Source organism: Mirounga angustirostris, unplaced genomic scaffold (genome assembly GCF_029215605.1).
Source record: "Mirounga angustirostris isolate CCGP_5_RB_7025 unplaced genomic scaffold, mMirAng1.0.hap1 SCAF_12, whole genome shotgun sequence".
Classification (NCBI taxonomy): Eukaryota; Metazoa; Chordata; class Mammalia; order Carnivora; family Phocidae; genus Mirounga; species Mirounga angustirostris.
This window is the reverse complement of record NW_026991720.1, coordinates 33,348,010-33,374,912: the sequence shown is the minus strand read 5'-3', so window position 1 is coordinate 33,374,912 and position 26,903 is coordinate 33,348,010. Positions and strand designations below refer to the sequence as shown.

The window sequence follows — 26,903 nt, the reverse complement described above, 5'->3', positions numbered from 1 at the left end:
GACGGAACACAAGCAGGGGGAATGGGAGAGGGAGAAGCAGGCTTCCCGCGGAGCAGGGAGCCCGATGCGGGACTCGATCCCAGGATCCTGGGATCACAACCCGAGCCGAAGGCAGACGCTTAACGACTGAGCCACCCAGGCGCCCCGGTAGTGATAACATCTTAACAAATGGTGGTTGAGGTACTTTTACCTCCATCTCCACCATCGCAATCACCAGTGCTCATTAAGAAAAAGCATAATTAGAAATGTTTCAAGGTATCCTACCAGAACTAAAATTCATTCTTGTTTCCTAGAAAAAAGCAGCAGGATCTACTTCTGATCTTTGTCAAAAATTTACCAAATTTATTGAAGTCATATAGACGTCTTAGGAAATCTGCTGTCACCTGATTACTTCTCAGACTGAAGGAGACAAATTGCCTTGGTGACATTCCGTGTGTCGCTTACCTGATACTAGTACTGCCTTAAGAAATGTAGGGACAGATTGAGTGGGAGTTATCTACTTAATTTGTTAAAGTTCCAGGAAGAATGACCCAGTACCTCCAGAATAGAATTTATTATAAACTATTTAGGTTGAAAGATCACTTGTTTCCTTTTCTTTCCTAACACAGTAATCTATGTGATGGTTTACTACTGTGTGTGAACAAAAAGAATGTTGGTCCTTTTGGCTCACAGTGAATTTTATGGTACAGATTCATGTAGGGCTCTGGCTTTGTACTTATGGCACTAAAAAACTGAAGGAATATGGAAATGAATCCTAGAATCTACAATGAAGAGTTTTATTCCCATTTGCTTCTGTATAAGTGGTATCTTATAACCAAAGACCCTTAATTGATTATTCTCTTCTTGAGCTATAATCCTTGGTCTCAAGTTAAATATTCTATTTCTTTCTATTTTTAAAAAACTAAGTAGTTAACCCAGGATCTTTCCATGTTCATGGCCTACATTTAGGCACTAATGGTTAAGAATGGGCATTCTGCAATGCAGATGACCTGGGGCAAGTTAAAAATTCCCTGCTCCAGTTTCTTCATCGGGATGAAAATGCAGATGATAATTAATAGTATCTCATAGACTTACATAGGGGTGTTGTGAGGATAAAATGAGATGATCCATCTTAGAACCATGCCGGCAATAAACAGCCTTACCAGACCTTTTTTTTTTTTTTTTCCTTTTTGAAATGCAATGGGAGTTCCTGGGGTAAAAGTACTATGTGAACTCGTGGGATAAAAGTAGTATGTTAAAGGTCATTAGATAATTAAGATAAGCATTAAATAAATAAAACTTTCTGGCATTTCTGTCAAGCTCGGGCTCTGTGGCAACCATCAGGATTCAAATATGAACAAGAAACTTGTAGTCTAATGGGGTAAACTGAGGTTCAACCGTCATAGCATAATAAAAAAAGGACTAAATAAAAGACTGATGGGGATTTAGCACTTGATTGAGAATTGTCCAAGAAGGGCATTGCATAGTAACTGATGTTTGAGTTGGGTCTGTACAAAGTAGGATTTTGCCAGATGGAGGAGAAGGGGAATGAGATCCAACAAAGGGGAGAAGCTCCCCTGGGAAGCAGAGCTTTGTGAGGAAGGGAGTGGAAGGAACAAGAGTGGTGTGGATTGAAAATGACCTCCTCTGTATGATAAGACTTGTGGAATTCATTGAACTCAGTAAAAGCATCTAACAAGGGGAATGTTGTGATCATCTTCAGGTTTTATTAAAGTAATTTTGAGAGTGGCAATAGGATGCCATCAAAGGGAGCGATCATCAAGGAGAGTGATCCCAGGTTGACATGACAGAAGTGTGAACATTGAGCAGTGGAGTGGAGGTGAGGGGAATAAACCATGGAGTTTTTAGAGGAGAGACCAGCCAGACTTGGAGCATAGTAAGCATGGCTAGACAGGGACAAGGAGGACTCTGGGCCCCAGTTTGTGCGACCAGGTGGGTGGTGACGACTTTTTCTTCATTCTTCCTCCTGTGTATTTCAAACTTAAATGAGAGATGGAAAGTTTTTGTTCTTATAAGCAAAAAAAAAGATATAGCAGTTTTGCTAGAAATGATTAATAGTAGCTCTTAATCATAATAAATTATTTCTTTGTATTCTCATCTAAGAAATTTGCCAAACTACATAAAAGTTGAAGGATGCCTCTGTTTTTATATTTAAGTCTGGCTTTCTGTGTAACCCAACCTTTTTCTGGGGGGTGAGAGTGGGTACTGCAAATCTTGGTAGAGATTGGGAAGCAGGCAATGAACAAAAAATCTAAAACAATTTAAATTTTTGTGTCACCGATGAATCAAATATATTGATTCAGGTAGGGGGAACTTCCCAGATCACATCAAGTTTCTAAAAGAGCCATGTGTTGAGAGGAACTTTTTTTTTTTTTTTTGGAAATGTCATTCCTTTGTTCAGAATATTCATTTGTATAAACGAGGTCTAAAATGCTTCTTTAAGAGTGTAATATGAATATATGTATGTCTGCATGTGTGATAAGTAGGTAAATAACATGCACATGTACAGAGAGAAAGAGAAGATATGTATATTTCCTATAATCTACCTTGGTCTGCTTCATTCCAAAATGATTAAAGAAGTCTTAGTAACACTTGTTTGTTTAGTAACCACATATGATTCTTTGCTCCAGAGGGAAATTTGGTTATGAAAACAGCATGAATCAGATGATCTCACCCTGAATACTGCATAATATCTTCCAGACTCAAATTATCTCCAAATCAACTCAGACCATGTTGAAATACCAGATGTTTCCTACCCTTCTTTCCTTTTTCTTTAAAGTATCTGACATGCAGTACCTTTTCCTGGATCAGCAGGGTCACTTGAAATGTTGCCAACCTATCTGGTTACCTGAAATTATGAATATGGAGAAATTGATTCCATTCCCATTTCTTACCCTAGAATAAGCAGGGGACAAGGGGTGTTTTGGGGCATAGATCATGGTAATGTAAGTTCAGTATCTGGAACCTATAGTTAAGGATACTTTAAAAATTTTGTTTGTCTAGGACTAGTATTTCAGGAAATATACTATAGAGTTATTTTTATTTTTTCAAAGGACTTTGATAGGTATTCCTAAAGCCTGGCTGTAGTTTTTCCAAATATAATCAATCCAAAGGATCTGTTTTTTGGACACTGAAGAAGAAAAATTAATCTGTCATATCCTTGTATTGACGCTGGCCAGAATGTGTTACTAAAATTATATGAAGTAAGTAGAGAGCTTTGGGACCTGTGCGCTTATGAAAAATATATGTTTTTAAGGCATCAAGTGTTGACTCTGCAGGGAATACCATATCACATTTGCTGCTAAAATAATTACGTGCAACAGAACTGTGTCTTATCCCTCAGAACTTAAATTTTTTGTTTCCTTTATAAACTACTCTTCCAAACTGAACTCCAAATGATTCTAACCTATATGAGCCAATAATCTATTAGCTTTCTCAAATGACTATTGTCTATTTAGTGTTTAAATGTTGAGCAGAAGACCATGCTGAATAACAAACTCAGATCAAGTTAATCGAAACCTGATTTGCAGTCATAATTTTAGAATTAAAAGGTTTGTTAGAATTGATCTAACTCAATTCCTGCCTTATCTACACGAAGAAGCTCAGAGAATAAAAATGAGTTCTGAAATCACTGGACTTGGCAGTGACACCTTGGGACCAGATCACAGTTTTCCTGACTCCCTTCAGTGCTCTTTTTGCATTTTCAGTTCTCTGTTTAGCCATGTAGATCTTGATCATTTCCTTAATACCTGGTATAGCTAATTCTCACAACATATTATTACATATGAGCACATATATCTTGGTGTTTGTCCAGGGATCTGGACGTGAAGTAGCTTCACTTGCCTTAGCTGAGGAGCCAATACTTTCTGGGTTCCCCCTCCCCTTCACCACTCCTTCCCACGTTCCCCTGCACACACCCTGGGTATCATTAAATAACACCTTCCCCGTTCTTACCCCTGCCTAGGAATTCTCAAGCCCAGACACCTGGGCAGAATCTAACCTATACGATCTGGATATCTAAGAGTCCCAGCCAGAGCTCTTGAGGACACAAGATGCTAACCAGAGGTGCAGCCTGTGCTGAGGATAAAGGGGACAGAAGAGGTATAGGGAGAAGAATCTGGGGTCCTGTGCTTCCGGGAATCCTGACCACAAAAGTGAAGGAGGGAGAGAAATTGGCTGAGGGCAATGGAGTTCCAGACCCTTGAACTAAGACTAGGAAGAGTTGGGGAATCCCAGCTCCTGTGACCTCTGCCCGAAAAGGCCTGGGAATAGGCCCCAAGAAACTGTGCCTGGGGCAGCTCTGGCTCTGAAACTCATTTTATTATTGAGTTGAATGAGCACACTTTCCTTCATCTGAAATATGTTTGACTTGTGAAGATGCCTAAATGCCTAAGTTGTGGTGGAAACAGAAACAGAAGAAGTTTGCCTTACACCAGTAGAGATATGTCCACTCTGGTGCAATTTTATTATATAGATTGGATTAACAGGATTAGAGAACACATTGCATTCTAGATGTGGACCTGGGCAAGCACTAGCATGAGAAGCACGTATCTTTGTTATTAGTGGCATTGTGCCTTTCTATCCTAACAGAGGTTGATAACGAGGGTAAGGATATGGAAGAAGTTCTCACCCAAGAAGAGGCATAGGTTAGAGATTTTCATTGCTGAGTTTCAAGGAAGTTCAAGTTTTATAGCTATACACTTACAGCTATAAAATAATTTCTTTTAATGAAATTCCTCTAGGAAAACAAGTTTATTCCCAGTCTGAAACTCTGTAATCACTTTAGCTACAAACAATGGTTTTGAAAGCTAGGTGTCTTTTCGTTTGTATGTTTATTTTTAATTAGAACTGCTTTCATTGAATTACGGCAGGAGAGTGTATCATATTGCCGTGATCTCATTCCACTCTCTTTCATTTACTCCTTCCCTCTCTCTGATATTTTGAGAGTCCCCTCACTCCTTGTGTCTGAGCATTTGGGGAAAATGAAAGTGTGTGTGTTTGGAAAGGTGCGAGGGACACTTTCTTCAGGTAGTTATAAACTATACTGAAGGAACCTAGATGGAGATTTCGTTGGCCTTCTAGGCACGCCAGTGGGGCAGGCAGGGAGGATGGAAGAACACTGGAGCAGTGCTTTCCGAGCTTTCTGGGGCAGGCTGCAGAGCTGTTTCCCTCAAATGACTGCTTTTTTTCAGAGTCAGGTTCCTAGTCTCCCCAGAGGGGGCTCTGTGGCGTGGCTACCAGAGCTTGAGGGGTGCTCTTGCTCCCCCACTCCCCATCCATCCCCTCCATTGCCTGCATGGCTTTTCTCGAGTGCTTCTTCCTTCCCAGTCTCATCCTCAGAAGATTATTTCTTCCTTGGGAAAAGGAAGAGAAAAGGAGAAAGACAAAAAAGCTCCCTCAGCCTCTTGCAAGCCTGATCCGATCACCTTTCAAATGCCCTAAAGTGTCCCGTCTCTAACAATGTCCTCTTCTGCCACAAACCTTGATATCAGGTGTCTCCTCTGCCTTAAATGTACTTTTTCTTCTCTCTGCTGAGTCAGGTGCTGCTCATCCTTTCAGCTCAGTTCAAGCATCATTTGTTCAAAAGAGCCTCCCCAGCCTTCCTGACAGATTTGTATCTTCCCATTCTACACCTGTCAGTCATTACATTTAGAGGCTTGTAGTCCTTTCCCTTGAAGCAGAAATGGGCCCGGGAATCTTTGGAAGACTGAAGGGATTGCACCCGATGTTCTGTGGAGGTCAGCCCCGCAGCACAGTGGTAGGTTAGCAAGCTCTTGACTGGCTGTGCGATCAGGAGCAGAACGGCCCTCCTTTTGATTTTAGTTTCCTGGCCTCTTACACCAGGGGGATGCCTAGGCCTGTCCAGCAAGAAGAATATGTGGGCCACTTTAGAAGACGCGTTCAGGAAATATCACCAGTTTTAATAATTCTAGTAGGTAAACTGATCACTATTTTAAGAAGATAAAAAGCAGGTAGGAAGGAAAAAATTTGCCGCTTTCCAATGCTGACTTTATAAATTGGCAATGAGGGGTTCCTGGGTGGCTCAGTCGTAAGCATCCGCCTTTGGCTCAGGTCATGATCCCAGGGTCCTGGGATCGAGCCCCGCATCGGGCTCCCTGCTCCACGGGAAGCCTGCTTCTCCCTCTCCTCCTGCTTGTATTTCCTCTCTCGTCTCTCTCTCTGTCAAATAAATAAATCTTTAAAAAAAATAATAATAAATTGGCAATGAACTGCACTGGGCCTTAGTGTAAAACCTCTGCTGACTAATTGGGGTTCTAGTTATATTAGCTAAGCTTCCAGGTTCCATTCAGAATTAGAGAATGAGATGCTATTTTTCCAGTATGCTTGCAGTATTTTATTAAGGCCAGTGTTGCTCAGTCCAGGTGATTCAGATTTGAAGGCGGGTAAGAATTTGTGGACATTTAATTTAATGTGTGTGTGCATATCTCTGTCATGAGATAAAATGTATTTCTTACTGTGAATTATATACAAGAGAGTTTAGAAGCAGCTGATTTAAGCTAAACTATGTGATTAAGCCTTAATGTCATCTTAATATTCATTTGGGATCAGAGTTTGGTAGGAATGCATGAAACCACCTATGAAGGAAATCCATATACCAGGTAAATTCAGGATTGTTAACTCTCCTGTAATGGAAAGCTAGAAAGAGCTTAAAAAAGAATACCCTTTTTTAGATTTGCCATTCATTTTAGTCTGGATATCGTAATGGAGAAAACTCTTTAATTACATTCCTTACAAAAGACCAGAAAACTCAGGGGCGCCTGGGTGGCTCAGTCAGTTAAGTGTCTGCCTTCAGCTCAGGTCATGATCCTGGGGTCCTGGGATTGAGCCCCACATCAGGCGCCCTGCCCAGCGGGGAGCCTGCTTCTCCCTCTGCCTCCCTCACCACCCCGCTCACGTTCTCTCTCTCAAATAAATAAATAAAATCTTTAAAAAAAAAAACTCAAATAACCAGTTTCTCTCTCTTTTGCTTAACCCACTTTATTTCTGTACTGTGAGCTGTGATCATCAGTGACAAGGAAACAATTTGATTCCTTAAAAAAAAGCAAAAGAGCAAGAAAGCAAGCAAGCAAAAAAAGTGTCACCTAGTATTAAAGTATACAACTTTAAAATCTTTGTAAAATTGGTAATGGGGACATGGCAAAAGTGATGAAGTTTAGTTAATACTGGACAGATTTTTATCACCTTTAGAGAGTATGCTTGAGATGGTCTGACTTAAAAATAATGTGGGTTCCCCTGAGCAGCTGGGTAGACCTTAGTTATGGTAAGAGGATGTGGTCATTTTCTTCAGAAAAAAAAGGAAGGGCTTCATCTACACTTGAGGGCGTGGTCAGACTGATCTTTCAAGGAAGAAGTAACAGTGTGGTTTAGATTGCATAGCAAAAACACAACTTGGTAAAGTTACAAAAGGGTGCCCTGGTAGAAAATCTATTATTTGTCCAGCTTGAACTCTTACTCCAGGCACTAGGTGGTAACAAATTTGTTAGCAATCACTGATGTGATATTTAAAATACAGAGTAGCCTGGTCACTGGTGATTTGCCCATGTGCTGATATAAGGTGGGCTGATCTTTTTTATTCTAATATCAATAGTTGGGTAAAAGAGCTTACATTGCCTTCTTGTGTCCTTCCCTCATCGGCACCACCCCCTTTTCTGTTTACTAAGTCATGTCTCAGCAAGTTCCCAAGGATTATTGTTTAATATGATTAAAAACAATAGTTTGCTATAATAAGGGCAATAGTACATCCCCTCCCTGCCCACCCTAGGCATAAAAGCACAGTCTTCTCGGGCGCCTGGGTGGCTCAGTTGGTTAAGCGACTGCCTTCGGCTCAGGTCATGATCCTGGAGTCCCGGGATCGAGTCCCGCATCGGGCTCCCTGCTCGGCAGGGAGCCTGCTTCTCCCTCTGACCCTCCCCACTCTCATGCTCTATCTCATTCTCTCTCTCAAATAAATAAATAAAATCTTAAAAAAAAAAAAAAGGCACAGGCTTCAGAGTCAGGAAGACCTGAACCCAGATCACTTCTCTACCATTTATTTATACTTTGAGCTTAAACAAGTTCTGTAACCTCTCTGAATTTCAGTTGTCATCTCTATAATATTGCCTACTTTATAAGCATTTTGTGAGATTTTATAAGATTTCAATAAGTGCTTACTTCTGTACCTGGCATTCAATATATGCTTGTTGTTGCTATTATTATTATACTTATAATAAATAATATTTTGAATATAATAAATATATAAATAATAAAATGGATCATAAATAAAATAAATGAATACTAAATAATAAAATGAAATAATACTATTTTAATCATAATCCTAAAATCTTTTTCATATTCCTTGTTTGCTGTAAAATATGTTAATAGGGGGCAGACTTGCTTCCCAAGCTCTGGCTCTCTGCTCCCTGTTCCTATTGTATACAGGGTGTATAGTGGCCAAAGACAAAAATTTATGACTTTTTGCAACTTGAGGTATTTATAGTCTTCTACACAGTTGTATTCTGGTGCTTTTCATGAAAAAAGCAATAAGAATTAAAGGTCTGTTGTGTAGGTACTTCCAGTCCCCATATCTATATCTGTCACCATTAACCAAACAACGTGCTACTCATGAAAGAGTTGTTTGAAATTATATCAGCAGGAGTGGTAAGTGGAATCAGAAGTGCAATTTATTGAATTTTTAAGATTTTTTGAAACTGTTATAATACAAATTGTTTTCTCCTTAACAGATGGGCTTAGGTCATGAGCAAGGATTTGGAGCTCCCTGTTTAAAATGCAAAGAAAAATGTGAAGGATTCGAACTACACTTTTGGAGGTAATATTGTAAAAAACTACCACCACATGAATAATTTCTGCTCTTTGACAGTGTTTCCTCGGGCAGTGGAGATTTCTTGCAAATCCTCTAGCATGGTTGCTAAGTTGTAGATCTGTCATATTCTTTTCTAGGAAATAAATAAAAAATAAATCTATTCTGTCTTCCTATCATTAAGTGTGACTGAGCTAACTGGGCCATAGTAACTATATTTGGCATTGTTTATTTGCTGTCCTTCATATTTCCTGAGTCTAGAATACTGAATATGTCTCTTTTCTGAGCAGCAAATAAGTTTATGGTAATCTGTCACTATTTATTATAATTATTATTCTTTTCTTAAAAATTGGTAACTTTGCACATCTTATCTGTATATTTGCAATAAATAATAAATATGGCTAATTAAGCATTCATGTGCTAGTTGTCAGGACATAGACTTGAACCTAAGGGCTCTTCAAAATTTTCAGCTATAAATTTACCACTGAGAAACTTTGAAACACTTAAATTAAAAAAATAATAATTCATCTCCATTGTCTTGGCTTGAATCAAGTGCACATACATGACAGACAACTGTTAATGGATCAAAAATGTGAATTTTGAAAACAAAATGTGAATTTTGTGTAGATCTGATTTACATATTTTAAAGTGATAATATATCCTATACATCTAAAAATCGCTATTTTAAACCTGTTCTTATAAGAATAAATGTTGTTCATCAATGGCTGTCAAGGACTGTAATGGTAGTTTATAAATCTGTTCAAAGTTAGAATCGGCATGTTATTGTTAGAAGAAAAAAGTTAGTCATCAACTATACATCATTAGGACGAGGAGAAAAAGTTAGTCATCAACTATACATTATTAGGACGGCAGATGCCTTGTTAGAATAAACCTCACTTGAGAACCTCTGTTCTCACAGTGAGAACCTCACTTCTGTACTGCATATTTCCATAGAAAACTCTCTAGAATAAAAAATTTCATCTGTTCTTGGGGCTGTGTACAATGTAAGTTAAAGCAGAATGTAAACAAATAAAATTTGAGATATTAGGCTCTTTTAAAGGTTTATTTAGCAAGTTTTAGGAAACAAAGACAGTTGTTTTAAATAGTGGGGGCTTCCTTACTCCCTGTCTTAGCTCAGGCTCCCATAGCAAAATCCCATAGACTGGATGGCTGAAACAACAGAGACATATTGTCTTCTAGTTTTGGAGGCTGGAAACAGAAACCTCCGCTCGCCAAGAAATGACGGTACAGTTCTTTATTTGTAGGGAGCTAAAATTTTCCAGGGAAGTTTTTAATTACAAGACTTTCATGGCTCTTCCCTGTGCCCCCTTTTCAAGGGACATAGCAGTTAGGCAGCATGTCTGTCATGGTTTTGAAAGGTAAAGTCACTAGACACAAAACAGATTTCATGGATTAAACTATTTGAGCTCGGACGGCACACACCACTTAATTGTGCTCTCAGTGGGCTGTGTAGAGAGTTGCACTGCCCTCTGCTGGGCATGGTTCTTACTGTGCAATCAAAATAATCTTTTTAGGTTGGCTATAGTTGCCAAAAACTGCTAATGACATTTTTAAAGCTTATTCCTAAGTGATAGCATCTTTTCTCTAAAGCAGAAGGTTAGTTTAGAGTAATTCTTATTTGTGCTATATTATTTTTCTATTGCAGATCACTATAATCTGAGACTTTCAGATAAAAATGTCAGAGAAGAGCTGACTTCTGTGGCCTGAAAATCACTTTTTTGTTTTCATTTTTCCATTTACTTACCTTGGTATACTCTGAGAATTTGTTAGGAGTCATAAAAGACTAGGGTTTTGCCACAGCCTCCAGCCTCGCTTGGATTTATACAGATCGTCCAGAAGGTTACTTAGTAGTTCTGTCTTCTTCCTGGCATGAATTCGGACACATTTCTCTCTCAGAATTCTTGATAATTCCCTGACTTTTTCACCATAACTAGAAGGCTAGAGGGCAGGTGTCTTCGACTTCCAGATGAGCCATTTTTAGTACAGTCATTGAAGTAAAATATGCTGGGCTGGTTGTCCTCAGTATAATGAAGATTCCAGGTCTGGTCTAGGGCCATAGAGCTGCTGTGATTAAAGTGGGACATAGAGTCCCAGGATCCTGTCCGCTGAGCTTCCTCTTCCATCTTCATGGTAACCCTTGACTTCTAGGACCCGTAGGGCTTCGTGGGGCACATTGTGAACATCAGAGCTAAGTTAATTATTCCCCACTTTTCAGCGATCTGACTTCCATGCAGCCATAGAATGGTCTTGAAAATGGATACTATTGTGTACTTCCCAATAGCTTAAGAACCTTCATTGCTTTCCCACTTGGCTTGATCCTTTAGGCAAACCTCAACATCTACTCCTGCTTGCTTGTCTAGTCTCCTCTCCCACTTCCCCTCCAAGCACCCTGTGCCTCATCTGCTGAGGTACATACTGTTCCCTGAAATACTTGTAGTGTTGGGGTTTTTGTGTGTGTGTGTGTGTGTTTCCTTTAACTGGAAAGACCCTACATCTTACCATCATGAAACAAAAAGTCCTTCCTATTCTTGAAGTCTCAGTTCAAGCATTACCTCTGAGAACTCTTCCTTACTCCCTGTCTTAGCTCAGGCTCCCATAGCAAAATCCTATAGACTGGATGGCTGAAACAACAGAGACATATTGTCTTCTAGTTTTGGAGGCTGGAAATGCAAGAAGTTCAGTATCAGAGCATGGTTGGGTTCTGGTGAGAAACCTCTTCCTGCTCTGCAGACGGCCACCTTCTCTCTGTGTCCTCACATGTTCTCAGTGCATGTATATGGAGAGAGAGATCTCTCTCTTCCTCTTCTTATAAAGCCACCAGTCCTATCATATTAGGGCCTTATTCTTATGACCTCATTTAACTTTACCTCCCCAAAGCTCTGTCTACACATACAGTCACACTAGGGGTTAGGGCTTCAACATACGAATTGGGGGGGAGGCACAATTCAGTCCTTGGCACCCTCTTCCCTGCTTCTACACACCCCCAAGGAAAATAAGGGGTCATTTTTGGCCTGAGCACCTTGTACACTTGTAGGAAGCCAGGAAATAAATCCTCAGACCTCACTATTCTTCTTCACTCGGATTTCCTGCTGGCACCTTCCACTGCTAGGGACAAGGTAGCCCAAAGCTGCAGTCCTTACAGGTCAGCCTCCTAGAGCATGGTTCAGGGTACTGTGCAGAAGGGTGCAGAATGGATCTGGAGAGTGAATGAAAGAGATCCAGCAGGCATGATTGCCTGTTCAAGGTGTGTTACAACAGCTGTGAAAAAACTAAAAATGAATTCTTAGACTTATGGAAGTTTAGAGTGGAACTTGGAACTTAGCTAGTCAGACCTCATTTTTTAGATCAAAGACCTAAAACCCAAAGGAAGTTAAAATGACTTGTTTGAGCCTATTAGATATTAATAAGAAATATAATTTATGAAATTGCCTGTGGCGTACACTAATAAGCACTTATAATGATTTTCTATTGCTGCATAACAAAATTACTACAAATTTAGCAGGTTAAAACAACACTTAGTAATGGATTCCATTTATGCTTTAGGCCAGAAATCAAGGCAGGCTTAGCTGGATTCTCTGCTTAGGATTTCAAAAGGCTGAAATCAGGTTTTGGCCAGGTTGGGCTCTAATCTGAAAACTGGGATTAGAATTTGCTTCTTAGACTCATTCGTGATGTTGGTAGAATTCATTTCCTTCATTTCCTGTGGTTGTAGGTTGTCCCTGTTTCTTTGCCAGCTGTCAGTCAGGGACTGTTGCCAGCTTCTAGAAGCCACCCACATTCCTTGGCACAGGGCCACTTCTGCCTTCAAAGTCACTAACAGTGCTTGGAATCCTTTCTATGCCTTAAATCTCTCCGGCTTCCTCTTCTGCGCCCAGCCAGAGAAAATTTGTTTTTAAAGGGCTCGTGTGATTAGATTTGGCACACCTGGATAATCTCCCTTTGTCATATGTAGTAACATAATTATGAGGGTGACACCAGAGGGTGCAGGTCAAAGGGGCCATCTTAGAATTCTGCTTACCACAACACTTTATGTCCCTGATTGTAACTAATCTTCATAATACCCTTTGAGGTAAGTGATAGCATTCCATTTTATATATGAAAAATCAAAGGTTTAGGGAAATTAAATGACTTACCAGAGGCATGGCTTATAGATGGCAGAACTCAAATTTGGACCCAAAGCTTGCCAAAACCTTCCTCATCACCACCTTCTACATGGCAGAACAGAAACTAGAACCCATGTTCACGTGCCTCATGATCAGTGAACTTTGGGGGCTGCATCAGGCTGTCTTCTCTACAGTGTGGTGCTTTTGTGACATATACGTCTTTGTGGACAATAATGCTTTAACTGTGAGCTCTGTCTTTCTTCACTGCATCAATAATGACAAGACTAGAGAAAAATAAAAGGTTGAGGATGCCTGATATTTACTAAATAAGAGCTGTTGTCTTCTGGACACACTTCCAAGTAATATCTAGAGCTAACAAATATTTATGAGATATTAAGACACACACCCAAGATTTTGAGTTTATAGTCAGTCATTTCATTTTGAAAGTAATATCATTAGGATAATAGTTATTCATCATATAAGTGATAGAATTAGTCTTTTATCTTTGATAAATCCTTCTAATAAGATAGTAGCATTTTGTAAGAAAAGTGTTACTTGAATGTAGCATACATCTTTCCAGAGAATTTCTGATTGGTTTAGGGATGGCTGAAAACTAAAAATTTCCCACCATAAATGGATTAATCCTTGTGTGGAATCCTGTAACAGAGGCCCACACTTAAGTCCATATAAGTATATCCCTGTTATAAAACGGCAGCTTCCAACCATTTTAAAATATGGTTTGTAGCAGTGCCATGACCATACCTTTAAATCACTGTGAATACGGGCAGTATGTCAAAGCACTCCAGTTGCTACTACTTGCCTTGTAAAAATAATATTTTTTACGAAGAGTGATACAAAAATAATTTCCCTTTGGGCGGGGATGAAAGATAGTCTCTTGACTGCTTTCAGCTTGAAACTGTAAATCTGTTTATTTTTCTGAGACAGTGCTTTTGCTAAATTTTGGTATACCCTCTCCTGGATTTAACTCAAGAAATCCAAAGTTGAAATGTAAAAATGTGAGTGTACAGTTTCAATTTGTTATGCACATTATCCTTGTGTTTGTGCTAACACCCTAAACTTTTTTGTACAAAGAACTTTTTAATACAAATAACCCTACTCCCCCATAACTTAGAGCTTCCCAGCCTATCAGATTACATTTGCATCTTTTTTTAGAAGTCATAAAAAAGACCCTTTTAAATAAACTTAATTCTGAATTCACTTCTTTCTTCCCCAATTTTTATTAACATTAACAGTTTTGTTAACTTTTATTAACATCCTATGGAGAATTTGAGAAGTGCTCTATAGGAAAGACAGGTTAGAAGATTTAGAGATTTGGCAACTGTGCTAAGTATGGTAACTGACTTATAACGCCCTCAAAAACTGCTATCAAATTGGTATAGCTCATATAAATGTAGTAAACAAGCTGTTTGTCTGCATCTTTCATCAAAAGTTACTGGTGAAGCATCTGAGGAAAGATATTAAACAAACCTTACAAACATAGCCCCAGCACGTGGGTACTGCGCTCACCCATGCCATTTTTGTTTTGTTTTAGGTTGGCATAAAATCAATTTTTTTAAAGTTCTTCATTTTCTTAAGAATAGAATAGAATCTGGGTTATTTTAGGTTGAAATTAATTATGTAATAAATGTCCTACTCATTCTCACGCCTTTTCTTGGGTACCAGGATAATGATATCCTTTTCTCCCCTGATTCCTCAACAAAAGTTTCCTTTCAATAAACTTATTGGCTATCTTCCTAATGACTTTAAAAGTTCTTAAAAGAGGGTGCCTGGGTGGCTTAGTCGGTTAAGTGTCAGACTCTTGATTTTGGCACAGGTCATGATCTCGGGGTCGTGAGATCAAGCCCCACACTGGGCTCCACGCTCCGCTCAGTCTGCTGGAGATTCTCTCTCCCTCTATCCCTCCCCTGCTGACGTGTGTTCTCTCTCTCTCTCTCTCTCTCTCAAATAAATAAATACTTAAAAATAAATAAATAAATAAAAGTTCTTAGAAGATATTTGTAAAATATCTTGGCACCTGGCCCAGATTTATAGGTTTCTTTCTTGAACGGTGGTTTGTAGCTATCCCTTTTTATTTTAGAAATGGAGCTCTAGGGTAAAGGGTCTCTAAGGGATGTGGTCACTCCAGCTGCTTAGTGATGACAACTTGAACTGAAAGAACCATTCCACCCTCTTGAGTCATATTCTTGCCAAGTGTTCTGTTACTGCTTTGCCACCATGCTGCAGCGAGGATGCAGATGAGGTTTATAATGTATCTGTGATTTTAAAAGCTATCATGAATCAGTTCATGGGTTTTCCTCACTTAGAAAACTGAAAACTTCTTTTTCCCTCATCAACTGCTGCTATTGGTGTATTGTTTTAACCTGATTTTACCTACTTAATAAAGGTATGTTGGGTGGGGGAAAGAGTGGATGGGGAAATTAGATATTCTCAGAATGTAAATCTTCCAAGAATAGCCAGGACACATAATAAGAAAAAGTAGAGAGATGGCTCTTATATCATTGGTTAATATACCTTTTTATATATAATACTTTCATAGTAAATAGAACTTATTTATTCTACAGCTTTAGAAACCAGCAGACTTTATTTCACATGCTTTTTTTGTCTTTCAAATTCTAAAATCTAACTCCCCTTATTTTATGGTGCACATGTTGTTCTGGTGTAGAACTGGATAATAAACATTTCCAAAGGAAGTCATATCCTTCATCACATATCCTTGTAACTTTATTACTCCCTTCTCTGGTTAATCACTTTGCTGACTATTCGGATGCATGCCATAGTTCACAGCCATATAAGGATCTATTTATCTATATTAAGAACTAACTTCCCAGCCCTAAAGAACTAAAGTCTCAGGAAGGTCTGATTTTAAACTTGAACCAAAAGCAATGTGATAGTTTTATGGATAATTATATTGTTTTTGTTAACTGAAGAACAAGAATGAAGAACATACTGTAGTAGAATAATATGCTCCTTTCCATGGGACGGGAGTATGACATAACCAGATATAAGAGTCTTTTATAGCTGAACTAGAATATGCAAACTCTTCAGCCCATTCTTACCAAATAAAGATTTCTAACCAATGTGTGCACGAGGAAATTAGTTTGCCTCCCCACCCCCCAAATCTCTGACTCTGTCTCTCTCTCTCTCTGGGACTGCACGAGTCAAATCTAGTATTTTTAGTTTGCATACCTTACCTTAAGAAAACAAAACACAAAAATCTATAATTATTTAATAATTTGTTATTTGGCAAAGAGATTCATTTAAGAATTTTTAGTTGTTTTTTCCTAATTTAGTAATGTAGAGAAATCCAATTTATTAATTTTAAATCCAGAAAACTTACTAAACTCTTACTGATGTTAATACATTTTTATATGATCAGTCATAGCGTCTATGATTAACAGCAGTTTAGTTTCTCCCTTTCTGATGAATCCTTATAACTTCAATTTCTTTGATTTTTCTTACTGCTCTGATTAGTACCCACAGGACTGTGTGAGTGAAGTGATGGCAAGGTTGCTTTCTTGCTAAAATGAATGCACTGAGTATGATGTATGTTGAGTGTGGGTTTTTTTTTCCCAGAAACCTTTCCTAAAATTCCGTCTAGTTTCCTTCTGGAGCTAAAACTACTAAGCAAAATGTAGTCAGAAGAGATGTTAAAATGTATTGAAATATATTGAATGCATTTTTTTCCCTGCATCTTATAAGAAGCAAACATTTGTTTTATTAGTTTCTGCTATTTTTATTTTCCTTCCATGTTCTTTAGTCTTATTCTCCATTTTTCATAACTTCCTGAGTTGAACTTACTCATATTATTCTCTTGTCCTTCTAACTTGAGCATGTTAGCTATGCCTTTTCTCCTAAGCACCCCCTCAGTTTTGTTCTGCATTTCAAGAAGTAATAGTTTTGTTTTCTTTTTTCCTTAAAATGTTACTTGGTTTAATTTCTATTGTGATTGTTTGTTTCAATATTGAATTTTTTAGGAGTCTTTCAAAAGTACTTTCTAGTTACTTTTATTAAAATTATGTTCAGTTAGCCAACATATAGTACATTATTAGTTTTTGATGTAGTTTTCAATGATTCATTAGTTGCATATAACACCCAGTGCTCATCACAACACGTGCCCTCCTTAATACCCATCACCTGGCTACCCCCTCCCCCCACCATCCTCCCTTCTGTAACCCTCAGTTTGTTTCCCGGAGTCCATAGTCTCTCATGGTTTGTCTCCCTCCCTGATTTCTTCCTTTTTTGCTGTTGATTTCTAACATAATTATATTCTGTTCAAATAATGTGGTTGATGGTGATTCCTTGGGCATTTCTTGAGACTTGGTCTATCGGTATGTGTTCAGTTTCCTGAAGTGTTTCAAATGTTCACAAAAAGAAGTATTCTTCAATCACTGGATAGGATATTTTTTATGTGTCCACTTGATCAGGATTATTGTGTTATTCAAATCTTTATTTCTAATTTTTTAGTGTTACTATAATGAGTTTGTCTATTTCTTAAAATTCTGTTATTTTTGCTTATATATTTTGAGTAGCTTATTAAGCTATATTAATTTTAGACCTGTTACATCATAGAGGTGATTTTAAACTTCTGTCACTATGTAGTGATTCTCTTTAATACTCAGTAAAGGAAAAAGCATTAAAGTCTAAAGTGTACGATATTAATATAAGTATCTAACTTACTTTTTGTTGGAATTTGCCTGATGTAACTTTTTGCATCCTTATGCTTTCATCCTTTCTTTGTCCTTAAATTTTAAGTGTCTCTTCCAAGTAGCATATAGTTCGATTTTGTTGTATTATTCAGTCTGAAATTCTTTGTCTTTTAACTGGAGCACTGAGTCCATTTATTGGGACTATTGGTATATTTGGATTATGTTAACCGTCTTATAATTTGTGCTTTCTACATGTCCTAATCTTCTAAGTTTCTTTATTCTCCTCTTACTGCCTTCTGTTTAATTACTTGCATTTTATATCATCATTCCATTTTCTCTAAGTTTAGAAATTATATGTAATATTTCCTTTAGTTATCTAGTTAGTTTAATATGCATGCTTAACAACGTCTAATGTTAATCTAGATCTTCACTATCTTCCTGAACAATGTAAGGATATTACTATGTTTTTTTTAAATTCTCAGACTCCTCCCTCTAATTTATATGCTATCACTGCCCTATATTTACTTCCAGCTTATGTTTTTAACACCACAAAGTCTCTCTACTTCTCTGTTTTCCTCGGTCACCTCTTCCAGCTTCTGCTTCTCTGCCAGACTCCTTCCTGAGTCCTCACCTTTTCCCTGTACTCTTGCCCAGGAGATGAAAGTGATCTGTTCAATTTATATGCAAATGTGTCATTCCCTGACTCCCACATTTATATTTTCTACCAGGCTACAGTTTTTAACACCAGATCTACATATCCTACAGTCTACTTGATATCTTTACCCTGTTTTGTAGGCATTTCAAACTTCAGTAGTTGAATTTTGGAGAACTTTGATCAGCCTTCCCCCCAACTACCTCAAATCTGTTCTTCTTTTATATTTACTCTCTTAATAAGTTACATTCCTTCTACCAGCTTACTCATCCTGAAAACCTGGGTTCATTTTCTGGCAGATTGGGCCTTCCCTTTACCATCACTACGTCCACAGCAACCACAAAATTTAGTCAGTTTTACCTTCGAGGAGATCTTAAATCTGTTCTTGTTTTTCCATCTCCACTGTTAAATACTGTAGTTCAAGCTATAACACATCTTACCTAGACCACAAAAATAACCATCCAGAATATAAATTCCACTTTTGAAGTAGTGATCCCTGTTACTTTGCAAACTGGATGCACCATTGACATGTTAATTGGTCTCCCTCCTTCCAATTATGTCTACCCCTAATCCATTCTCATATAATAGGTGGTACAGTTTTGAGAATGATAGATCTAATCATGTTAGTCCATTACCTAAAAGCCTTCAGTGCCTCCTGCTTAATTCTTTAACCAAATCCTTTAATGTGTCCTACAAGTCCCTGCATGATCTTATGCCTCCCTCCCTCTCCAACCTTGTCACTCCCCATTTATTTACCTCACTGCAGTCCCGCCAGCCCTCTCTGATCATGGGACCTAAGGGCACAAGCTCTTTCCTAAGTCAGGACCACCACACATACTCTTTCTACCCAGTGTTTGGAGGTCTTTTTCCTCTTTCTTTACCCCATCTCAAGTACACGCACACACACTTCATACTTGTTTCATTATCCCTTAGATCTCAACCTAAATGTTAGTTTCTTATGGAGTAATATTTTTATGGAGTCCTTTCCTCACCAATTCCAAGTCAAAATTAGGCCCTGTCAAATGACGTATCCTGTACTTTTCTTTACTATCACAAATGCAATTATAGGGTGTATCAATCTAAGTACATTGCTATAAGCTAAGCCAAGTACTATATATAAGCTAAGTACATTGCTAAGCACATGGACGTTTGTGTATGTTGCATGAAAGAATGATTACCTGCTAGGCCAGATTGGGGAAGGGGGACATTTCATTTAGTGGTATCGTTTGTTTCATTGCTCTGAAAGTCCAAAGACTTTCATCTATCTGGTTTTTTATACATATGAAAGCACATAGTAAGTGGTCACTAAGTGTTTGAAGAAATAAGGGGAAAGGAAAGGAAGAGAAAGGAAACAGGAAATGAGAAAGGAAAGGAAAGGAAATTAGCAAGGGGACAGGAAAGGAAATGAGGAAAGCTGAAGCTGCATCTAGGATTATAGTCCTTGATCAGAAAAGTTATATCAACCTCCGTCTCACTTAGAAAAAACCCAAAAACAAAAAACTTAGGTAAAGACTATGAAATGTTACCATGCAATAAAATATGAAACCTCTTGCTGTAATAGTATTTTGGTGATTTTATTTACTTGTTGATTTAAGAAAATGAGGAATACCAGATGAGGTTTTGCTCAGATATGCTCCCTTGAACATACACTTTTTAATTAAGACCTAAGTTTTTGAAGTCTTATAATGTGAAGGTACATTTTTATGTTTCCTTGCTTAAATTTATGGATAGCTACTTGGAATCCCCCCACACAATAGCTTGCCTTTCTATACCATTATATGGAATGTGTATAAAAGTATTTTATAAACTATAAATGTATGAGTATGCTTACTTATTTATTAGGTATAATTAGTTATTGTCAACTTATTTCCAAAATTATAGAAAAATATGTCGTAACTGCAAGTGTGGCCAAGAAGAGCATGATGTCCTCTTGAGCAATGAAGAGGATCGAAAAGTGGGAAAACTTTTTGAAGACACCAAATATACCACCCTGATTGCAAAGCTAAAATCAGATGGAATTCCCATGTATAAACGTAATGTTATGATACTGACCAATCCAGTTGCTGCCAAGAAGAATGTCTCCATCAATACAGTTACCTATGAATGGGCTCCTCCTGTCCAGAATCAGGCATTGGTAAATAATAAGGGGAAGGGCAGTCTCTTTGTTAAAGTTCGGGGGCTACTTCTTTAGGGCAGTCCCTTTAGTGACCTAATCAACCTCAAGTCTGTTGTTTTTCTGGGGTTCCTATTACTTTGACTTTCAACTCCTATTGATTTTTGAAAGTAAAATTAGATACCTCATAGAATTTTCCTGACTACTCAGGTATGTTAACCTTTTTCAGGGAATGGTCTGACATTCTTAATACTTATATGAAAAACAAATGTTTTGTATATATCTAGTAACTTCTAGCTTACTCTTGAGAAGATATCTCTTAAGATAGCAAAGAATATCTGAAAGAATAGAATTTCTACCATTTTTTCTTTTTCTTTTTTTTTAAAGATTTTATTTATTTATTTGACAGAGAGAGATAGCGAGAGCAGGAACACAAGCAGGGGGAGTGGGAGAGGGAGAGGGAGAGCAGGCTCCCTGCTGAGCAGGGAGCCCGATACGGGACTCGATCCCAGGACCGTGGGATCATGACCTGAGCCGAAGGCAGACGCTTAACGACTGAGCCACCCAGGCGCCCCTCTATCATTTTTTCAAAACTCAGAAAATGTTCAACAGTATACTTTACTGTGTCAGGCAAAAAAACAAAAACAAAAAAACAACAAACCCAGTAATTTTGTGTCAAACTCCTTTTACTGTTATAACAACCAAATATGACATTTGGAAGTCTTTTAGGAAGATGAGTTAAGTCATTCAAGTGAATCTTATGATAATGTCTTTTTTTTATAATGATAAAAATGCTGCTGATCCATAGCCCATTCTAAACATTTAAACACGCCTTCTAAAAATTTGTGTTCTCTTGCAATTATACATCTGTGTATATAGCACAGGTAAACATTAGTAACCGAAATCTTCTTATAAACTAAAAACAAAGGTTTAATTTCATGGGAAAAATGTATTTATTTTTACTGAACTAAATCTATTTACAGTACCTTTTGTGATGGTGTTAACCTCTGAAGATACTTATATTTTAAAGACTGTTACAAATGGATAAAACCCCCTTCTTTCTTAAATAATTTGCTTCTGATGTGGCTGTCAAATATTGCTTGTCTGACGGCCAAGGCACCTCCCGGTTAACGCTGGTCTCCCTGGGGCCCAGGCCAGGCAGTACATGCAGATGCTGCCCACGGAGAAGCAGCCGGTGGCAGGCTCAGAGGGGGCGCAGTACCGAAAGAAACAGTTGGCAAAGCAGCTCCCCGCACACGACCAGGACCCTTGCAAGTGCCATGAGTTGTCCCCCAAGGAGGTGAAGGAGATGGAGCAGTTTGTGAAGAAATACAAGCGCGAAGCTCTGGGAGTAGGAGATGTCAGACTTCCCCGTGAGATAGGTGCTCAAGGCCCCAACCGGATGTACAGCCCCAGTGGGGATAGAAGCACCACAGCAGCCATGGGGGCCACGGAGGACAAATCGGCCGAGCAAAGAACTCCGTATGTAAGTACAGAGCTCCTGGCGTTGGCCCAGTTGGTCTATTTTTACAAGTTCTTTCCCGTTCTTTGAACATTGGTGGGGGGAGGGGGGCGGCATTCCTATGTTTCCAAAAGGAGTAAGTGAAGGAAATAAATTAAAATTCAGTTGAGGTTTATTTTAGCGACTCATGTTTGTGACCTCTATCTAAAGCTGAGCTTTCTGATTATCTGTTGCCAAGGATAATTGTGAGTTTTATGTATACATGGTAGTTAGCATGGGTGTCATGCTGGAATACAACATGCTCCTCTAGAATCTGCTTCTAAACATAATTTTGGTGTTAATTGTTTATTTCTTCCCGTAAACAAGAATAACGTATGCTTAGGTTAATTCAGTTTTGCTTATGAGAACATGCCTAAAATTCATAATTCAAATTTATGTGGATATACAGTTGACCCTGAAAAACATGGGTTTGAACTGTGCAGGTCCACTTATACACAGATTTTTTTTTTTATCAATACAGTATAGTACTGTAAATGTATTTTCTCTTTCATATGATTTTTTTTTTAAGATTTTATTTATTTATTTGACAGAGAGAGAGAGAGCGAGAGCAGGAACACAAGCAGGGGGAGTGGGAGAGGGAGAAGCAGGCTTCCCGCTGAGCAGGGAGCCCGATGTGGGGCTCAATCCCAGGACCCTGGGATCATGACCTGAGCTGAAGGCAGATGCATAACGACTGAGCCACCCAGGTGCCCCCCGTATGATTTTCTTAATAATAATTTCTTTTTTCTAGCTTACTTTATTCTAAGAATTCAGTACATAATATAACATACAAAATATGTGTGAATCAACTATGTTATTAGTAAGGCTTCAGATCAATAGTAGACAATTAGTTAAGTTTAGAGAAGGTCAAAAGTTATATGTAGATTTTTGATTGCGTATGGGGTCAGCACCCCTAACCCCTGTGTTGTTCAAGGGTCAACTATATAGTCAATCTTATTTTTAAAAAAATCTCCCTTAGAGAGGGAAATTGAAGTCTTTTTTTATACCTTGAAAGTAAAAGAGAATTGTGATACAGATGAACAAAACATAAGGGCTAAACTTAGTGTAATACAGTTCTCATAGATACAATTAGCACGTTAACCAATAAGGCTTAGTCCTTTAAAAAAAAAAAAGAGAAAAGGTACTAATAAGCTCTAAGGTAACATTTTGAGAGAACCACTTAAAAATTATGGTGAAAATTATTGTTGCCCTTTTTCTGTAAGAGACTTGATTCAGGAAACAGTGCTCCGTTACCAGCAGGGCACAAGAATTAGGTTTGAAGAGTCTGGAGAGAGCCTAGAAATTCCATTTCCCGGAAGTACTGACATCTTATCGTCTCCGTGGATGAATTACTAATTTTAGTAGGAATTCTTTCTCTTGGAAGTTGTTTCTGAATTCCTACGACACTAATGATGAGAAATGCCAGTCTTAACGATGACATATTGTTTTGGACGGCTTCCCTTTCAGTCCTGCTACTGCTGCAAACAGAGTATGAAGGAGGGTGACCCAGCCGTCTACGCTGAAAGGGCCGGCTATGATAAACTGTGGCACCCAGCTTGTTTCGTCTGCAGTACCTGCCACGAACTCCTGGTCGACATGATTTATTTCTGGAAGAATGGGAAGCTGTACTGTGGCAGACATTACTGTGACAGTGAGAAACCACGATGTGCTGGCTGCGATGAGGTATGTTGTCCGTGGCTCCCGCAGGCAGGCTCCTTCTGGTGTCCCCATAGAGTCCATCCCCTGACCATCCGCACCAGGCTGTCCTGGCAGAAAGCCCACATGAATTCACCAAGCATCAGTCTCTTTCTTTACATGCAGAGGAGTTGAGTGGGAAAACAACTTTTAACTTCAGTCATTCGGAGAGTGTCCGTGTTAACTGTGTTGACAATGCAAGACTGTCCAGGAACACAGAAGAGTGATTTGGACTAAACTAAATAATAACCTGAGTTTAAACATTAGGCTATTTTCAGACTGAGCCCAGGAAAGTGGGTTGATTTTACTTATGGATCTAAATCCCTTATTGGTCTACAGAACCTGGCTTTTTCATCTATAGCAAAAAGGAAAATACATGATTCCTCTTATTTTTGCCCTCTTCCCAGTTGATATTCAGCAATGAGTACACCCAGGCAGAAAACCAAAACTGGCATTTGAAACACTTCTGCTGCTTTGACTGTGACAACATCCTAGCTGGGGAAATATACGTGATGGTCAATGACAAGCCCGTGTGCAAGCCCTGCTATGTGAAGAATCATGCTGTGGTAAGAAGCATCCTGGGGTATGGTTGCTTGACCTGCTGCAGGACTTGACACTCTGCCTTTATTTAAGCCAATGAGAAACAGAAAGGACTATGCTTAAGTAGGAAACCTGCGATTCCTGCCATAGGGTGTTAAAATCCAGGTAACTCAAAAACAGTATCTTGAGCCACCTCAAGATTTCTATCTGTACAGTTTACACTATAGATTAGAAGTGCTACTTAGTCATCAAATCCCCACTAAAAAAAAGTTTTTTAATGGGAATGAGATTGATTGGTTCTCATCGTACAGATCACGGTCCATTTACACTAAGATTTTTTTTTTTTTAAAGATTTTATTTATTTATTTGAGAGAGAGAGAGTGAGAGACAGAGAGCATGAGAGGGAGGAGGGTCAGAGGGAGAAGCAGACCCCTCGCTGAGCAGGGAGCCCGATGCGGGACTCGATCCCGGGACTCCAGGATCATGACCTGAGCCGAAGGCAGTCGCTTAACCAACTGAGCCACCCAGGCGCCCTACATTAAGATTTTTTAGGAGCTGTTTGCATTCTTTAGCTGTTTGAGTGTTTATGGTTTCTGTTCATGTTCCTAGAGCCCCCCACTGTGGCTTCATTTTTTTTTTTTTTAAACCTGGAGACTGTACAATGCCTGTTTCTTAAACCCTCATTGAATTGATTGACTATAACAAAATTTGACCTGTGTGTTTAGATTTATTTGTATCCGCCAAACATTCAAATATTTAATGTGAAAGTATATTTTTTTCTTGGCTCTACCCTGCTTACACAGAGCTGCTATTGCATAATGGCCAAGAGATAAGCAATTTAGATGAAGGACAGATAAAGAAAGTTGACCATATATAGTCAAGTTCTGAATCCAAGGGATATTAAAATGATAGACATTTACTTCTTTATAAGCAGGAAAATATGTACTAAAGTTCCCCAGAGCTATCACGTAAAGCAGGCTCCCGGCTAAGGAACACAGTGACGTGTTTATATCGTTCTAGGGGTGTGGTACTATGCGAATAAGGTAACAATTTTTGATGCCAGTGCCAGTTTTCAACCTTTATCCATTCCCTGGGTATAATTCGTCATTTCCCATCAATTCTGCCTCATCCATAAATCTCAGATCCTCACAGTTACAACTCTACTCTACTGCAGACCTTTATTTTTTATCATTTGGATTATTGTAGTGCCCTCAAATCTGGTCTCCCCACTTCCATTCTTCATCTTGTCCAAAGCCACCTTCCATAATGAAGGAAGATAAATCTTCCTGAAATGCAAACCTAATCATTAAGACTTGGCTTAACAGATCCAGCCCCTTCTTGCCTGTTCTACTAGTTACCCAACCCAAATCATATTCAACAAGTTACTCATTTTCTAGTTTACGCACCATTCTTGGTCTTCTACTCACACTAACTCCTTTGTCTCATGCACCCATTCTCCGCTTCACCTGACCGTGTATGTTCCCCTAGACTGTATGTTCCCCCAGACTCAGTTGGAGGCAAGCTTTTTTAGAATACCTTTCTTGATTTCCCCCCCCCCCAAGTTCCACCCCTTTTTCTCTGGCTAGGATGCCTCTCTGTGCTCCCATGGGGCACATCTATGTGTAATTAATACCACCCCTCTGTCTCCTCCCCTAGACTATAAGCAGCTGGTGGATAGAGCTTGCCTTTTTATTTCCATGCCCTCAGTGTCTGCCCTTAGGAAATGTTCAAGTGACTTCTTTGTCTTCTAATATTTCTCATTTGCTTTGGGATCAACATGGGCCTCCTTATACCTGGGAAAAGGATAATGAATCACCATGTGACCTAGTACATAATTTAGTTAAAAACCGCTTCTCTAAATATTATTGCTACAGTTTCTTTAAAGGTAGATGGTTATCATAATGTGTATTTTATTGTAGGGTTGTGTGACCTTGGTCTCAAGGACTAGGATGCAAATTCCATGCAGGCAGGGAATTTTGTCTGTTTTGTTTTCTATTTCTAACACTAGAACAGCACAGTAGATACTCAATAAATACTGAATAAAGCTTTAAGCAAATGAAGCTGCTTTAGGTAACTGTTACAAGCTTCTCTTCATTACATTGTAACTAACCAATAGAGAGGAATAACCAGAGATATTATTAAAACACAGAAAATTTGTAAATTATTTAGCTTTATAATGTGGCATGATTTCTTTTAGAAAGTTTACTTTCCCAGTAAGGTGTACTATTGCCCTTTGTATAAAATTAAAATGAACAACTCTCTCCATTGCCTGCACAAACCAGCTAATGGCAGAAAGAGCTATCCATGCCACATACTAAATGATGTAAAATTTTGAAGATTGTCTAGTTCAGGGTTATCAATCTGCTTAGATCTTTTAATCTTCAAACAAATTGTTTGTAGACCTGAAGGCAAGAACTCAAAACAGGGAATTTCTGTGGGGGGAAAAAATAACTTAGAAAGAGGATAGTGGGAAATACACTTAGTTTGTCTCTGAATGGTCTCTGGAATTCTGGTCTCAAATGCCCACCCCCCTGAGTTCACATCTCTGAGACTTCACAGGAACCTCCTGCCAGAGAGCTCATTACAATAAGTGTTAATTTTCTCACACTGTGTATACAAATAAACTAAAAGAAGTAGGAGAAACTGAAGGAAATCAGAACGAATTGAAATATTAGAAGTTTAAGAACCCAGAAAAAATCAAATGCCAGGCAGAAAGTGGTAAAGCACATCATGTCCCAGACCCTCAATGAGGCCTAGGCAGCTTTCAGATTTATAAAGAATTAGGGGCAGTAA

At 38.6% G+C, this 26,903-nt stretch overlaps 1 protein-coding gene across 4 annotated transcripts in view; it reads left to right on the top strand.

Annotated features, from left to right (window-relative positions):
• The window catches only part of TES (testin LIM domain protein), a 47,506-nt gene that overhangs the window by 16,606 nt on the left and 3,997 nt on the right, over positions 1-26,903 (top strand). For all 4 annotated transcript variants that reach the window (XM_045864372.3, XM_045864376.3, XM_045864375.3 and 1 more), the window contains 5 exons: positions 8,742-8,827; positions 20,143-20,395; positions 21,528-21,860; positions 23,343-23,558; positions 23,978-24,136. In XM_045864372.3, coding sequence (XP_045720328.1) covers positions 8,742-8,827; positions 20,143-20,395; positions 21,528-21,860; positions 23,343-23,558; positions 23,978-24,136 — 1,047 coding nt within the window. The remainder of the gene's footprint in view (positions 1-8,741; positions 8,828-20,142; positions 20,396-21,527; positions 21,861-23,342; positions 23,559-23,977; positions 24,137-26,903) is intronic.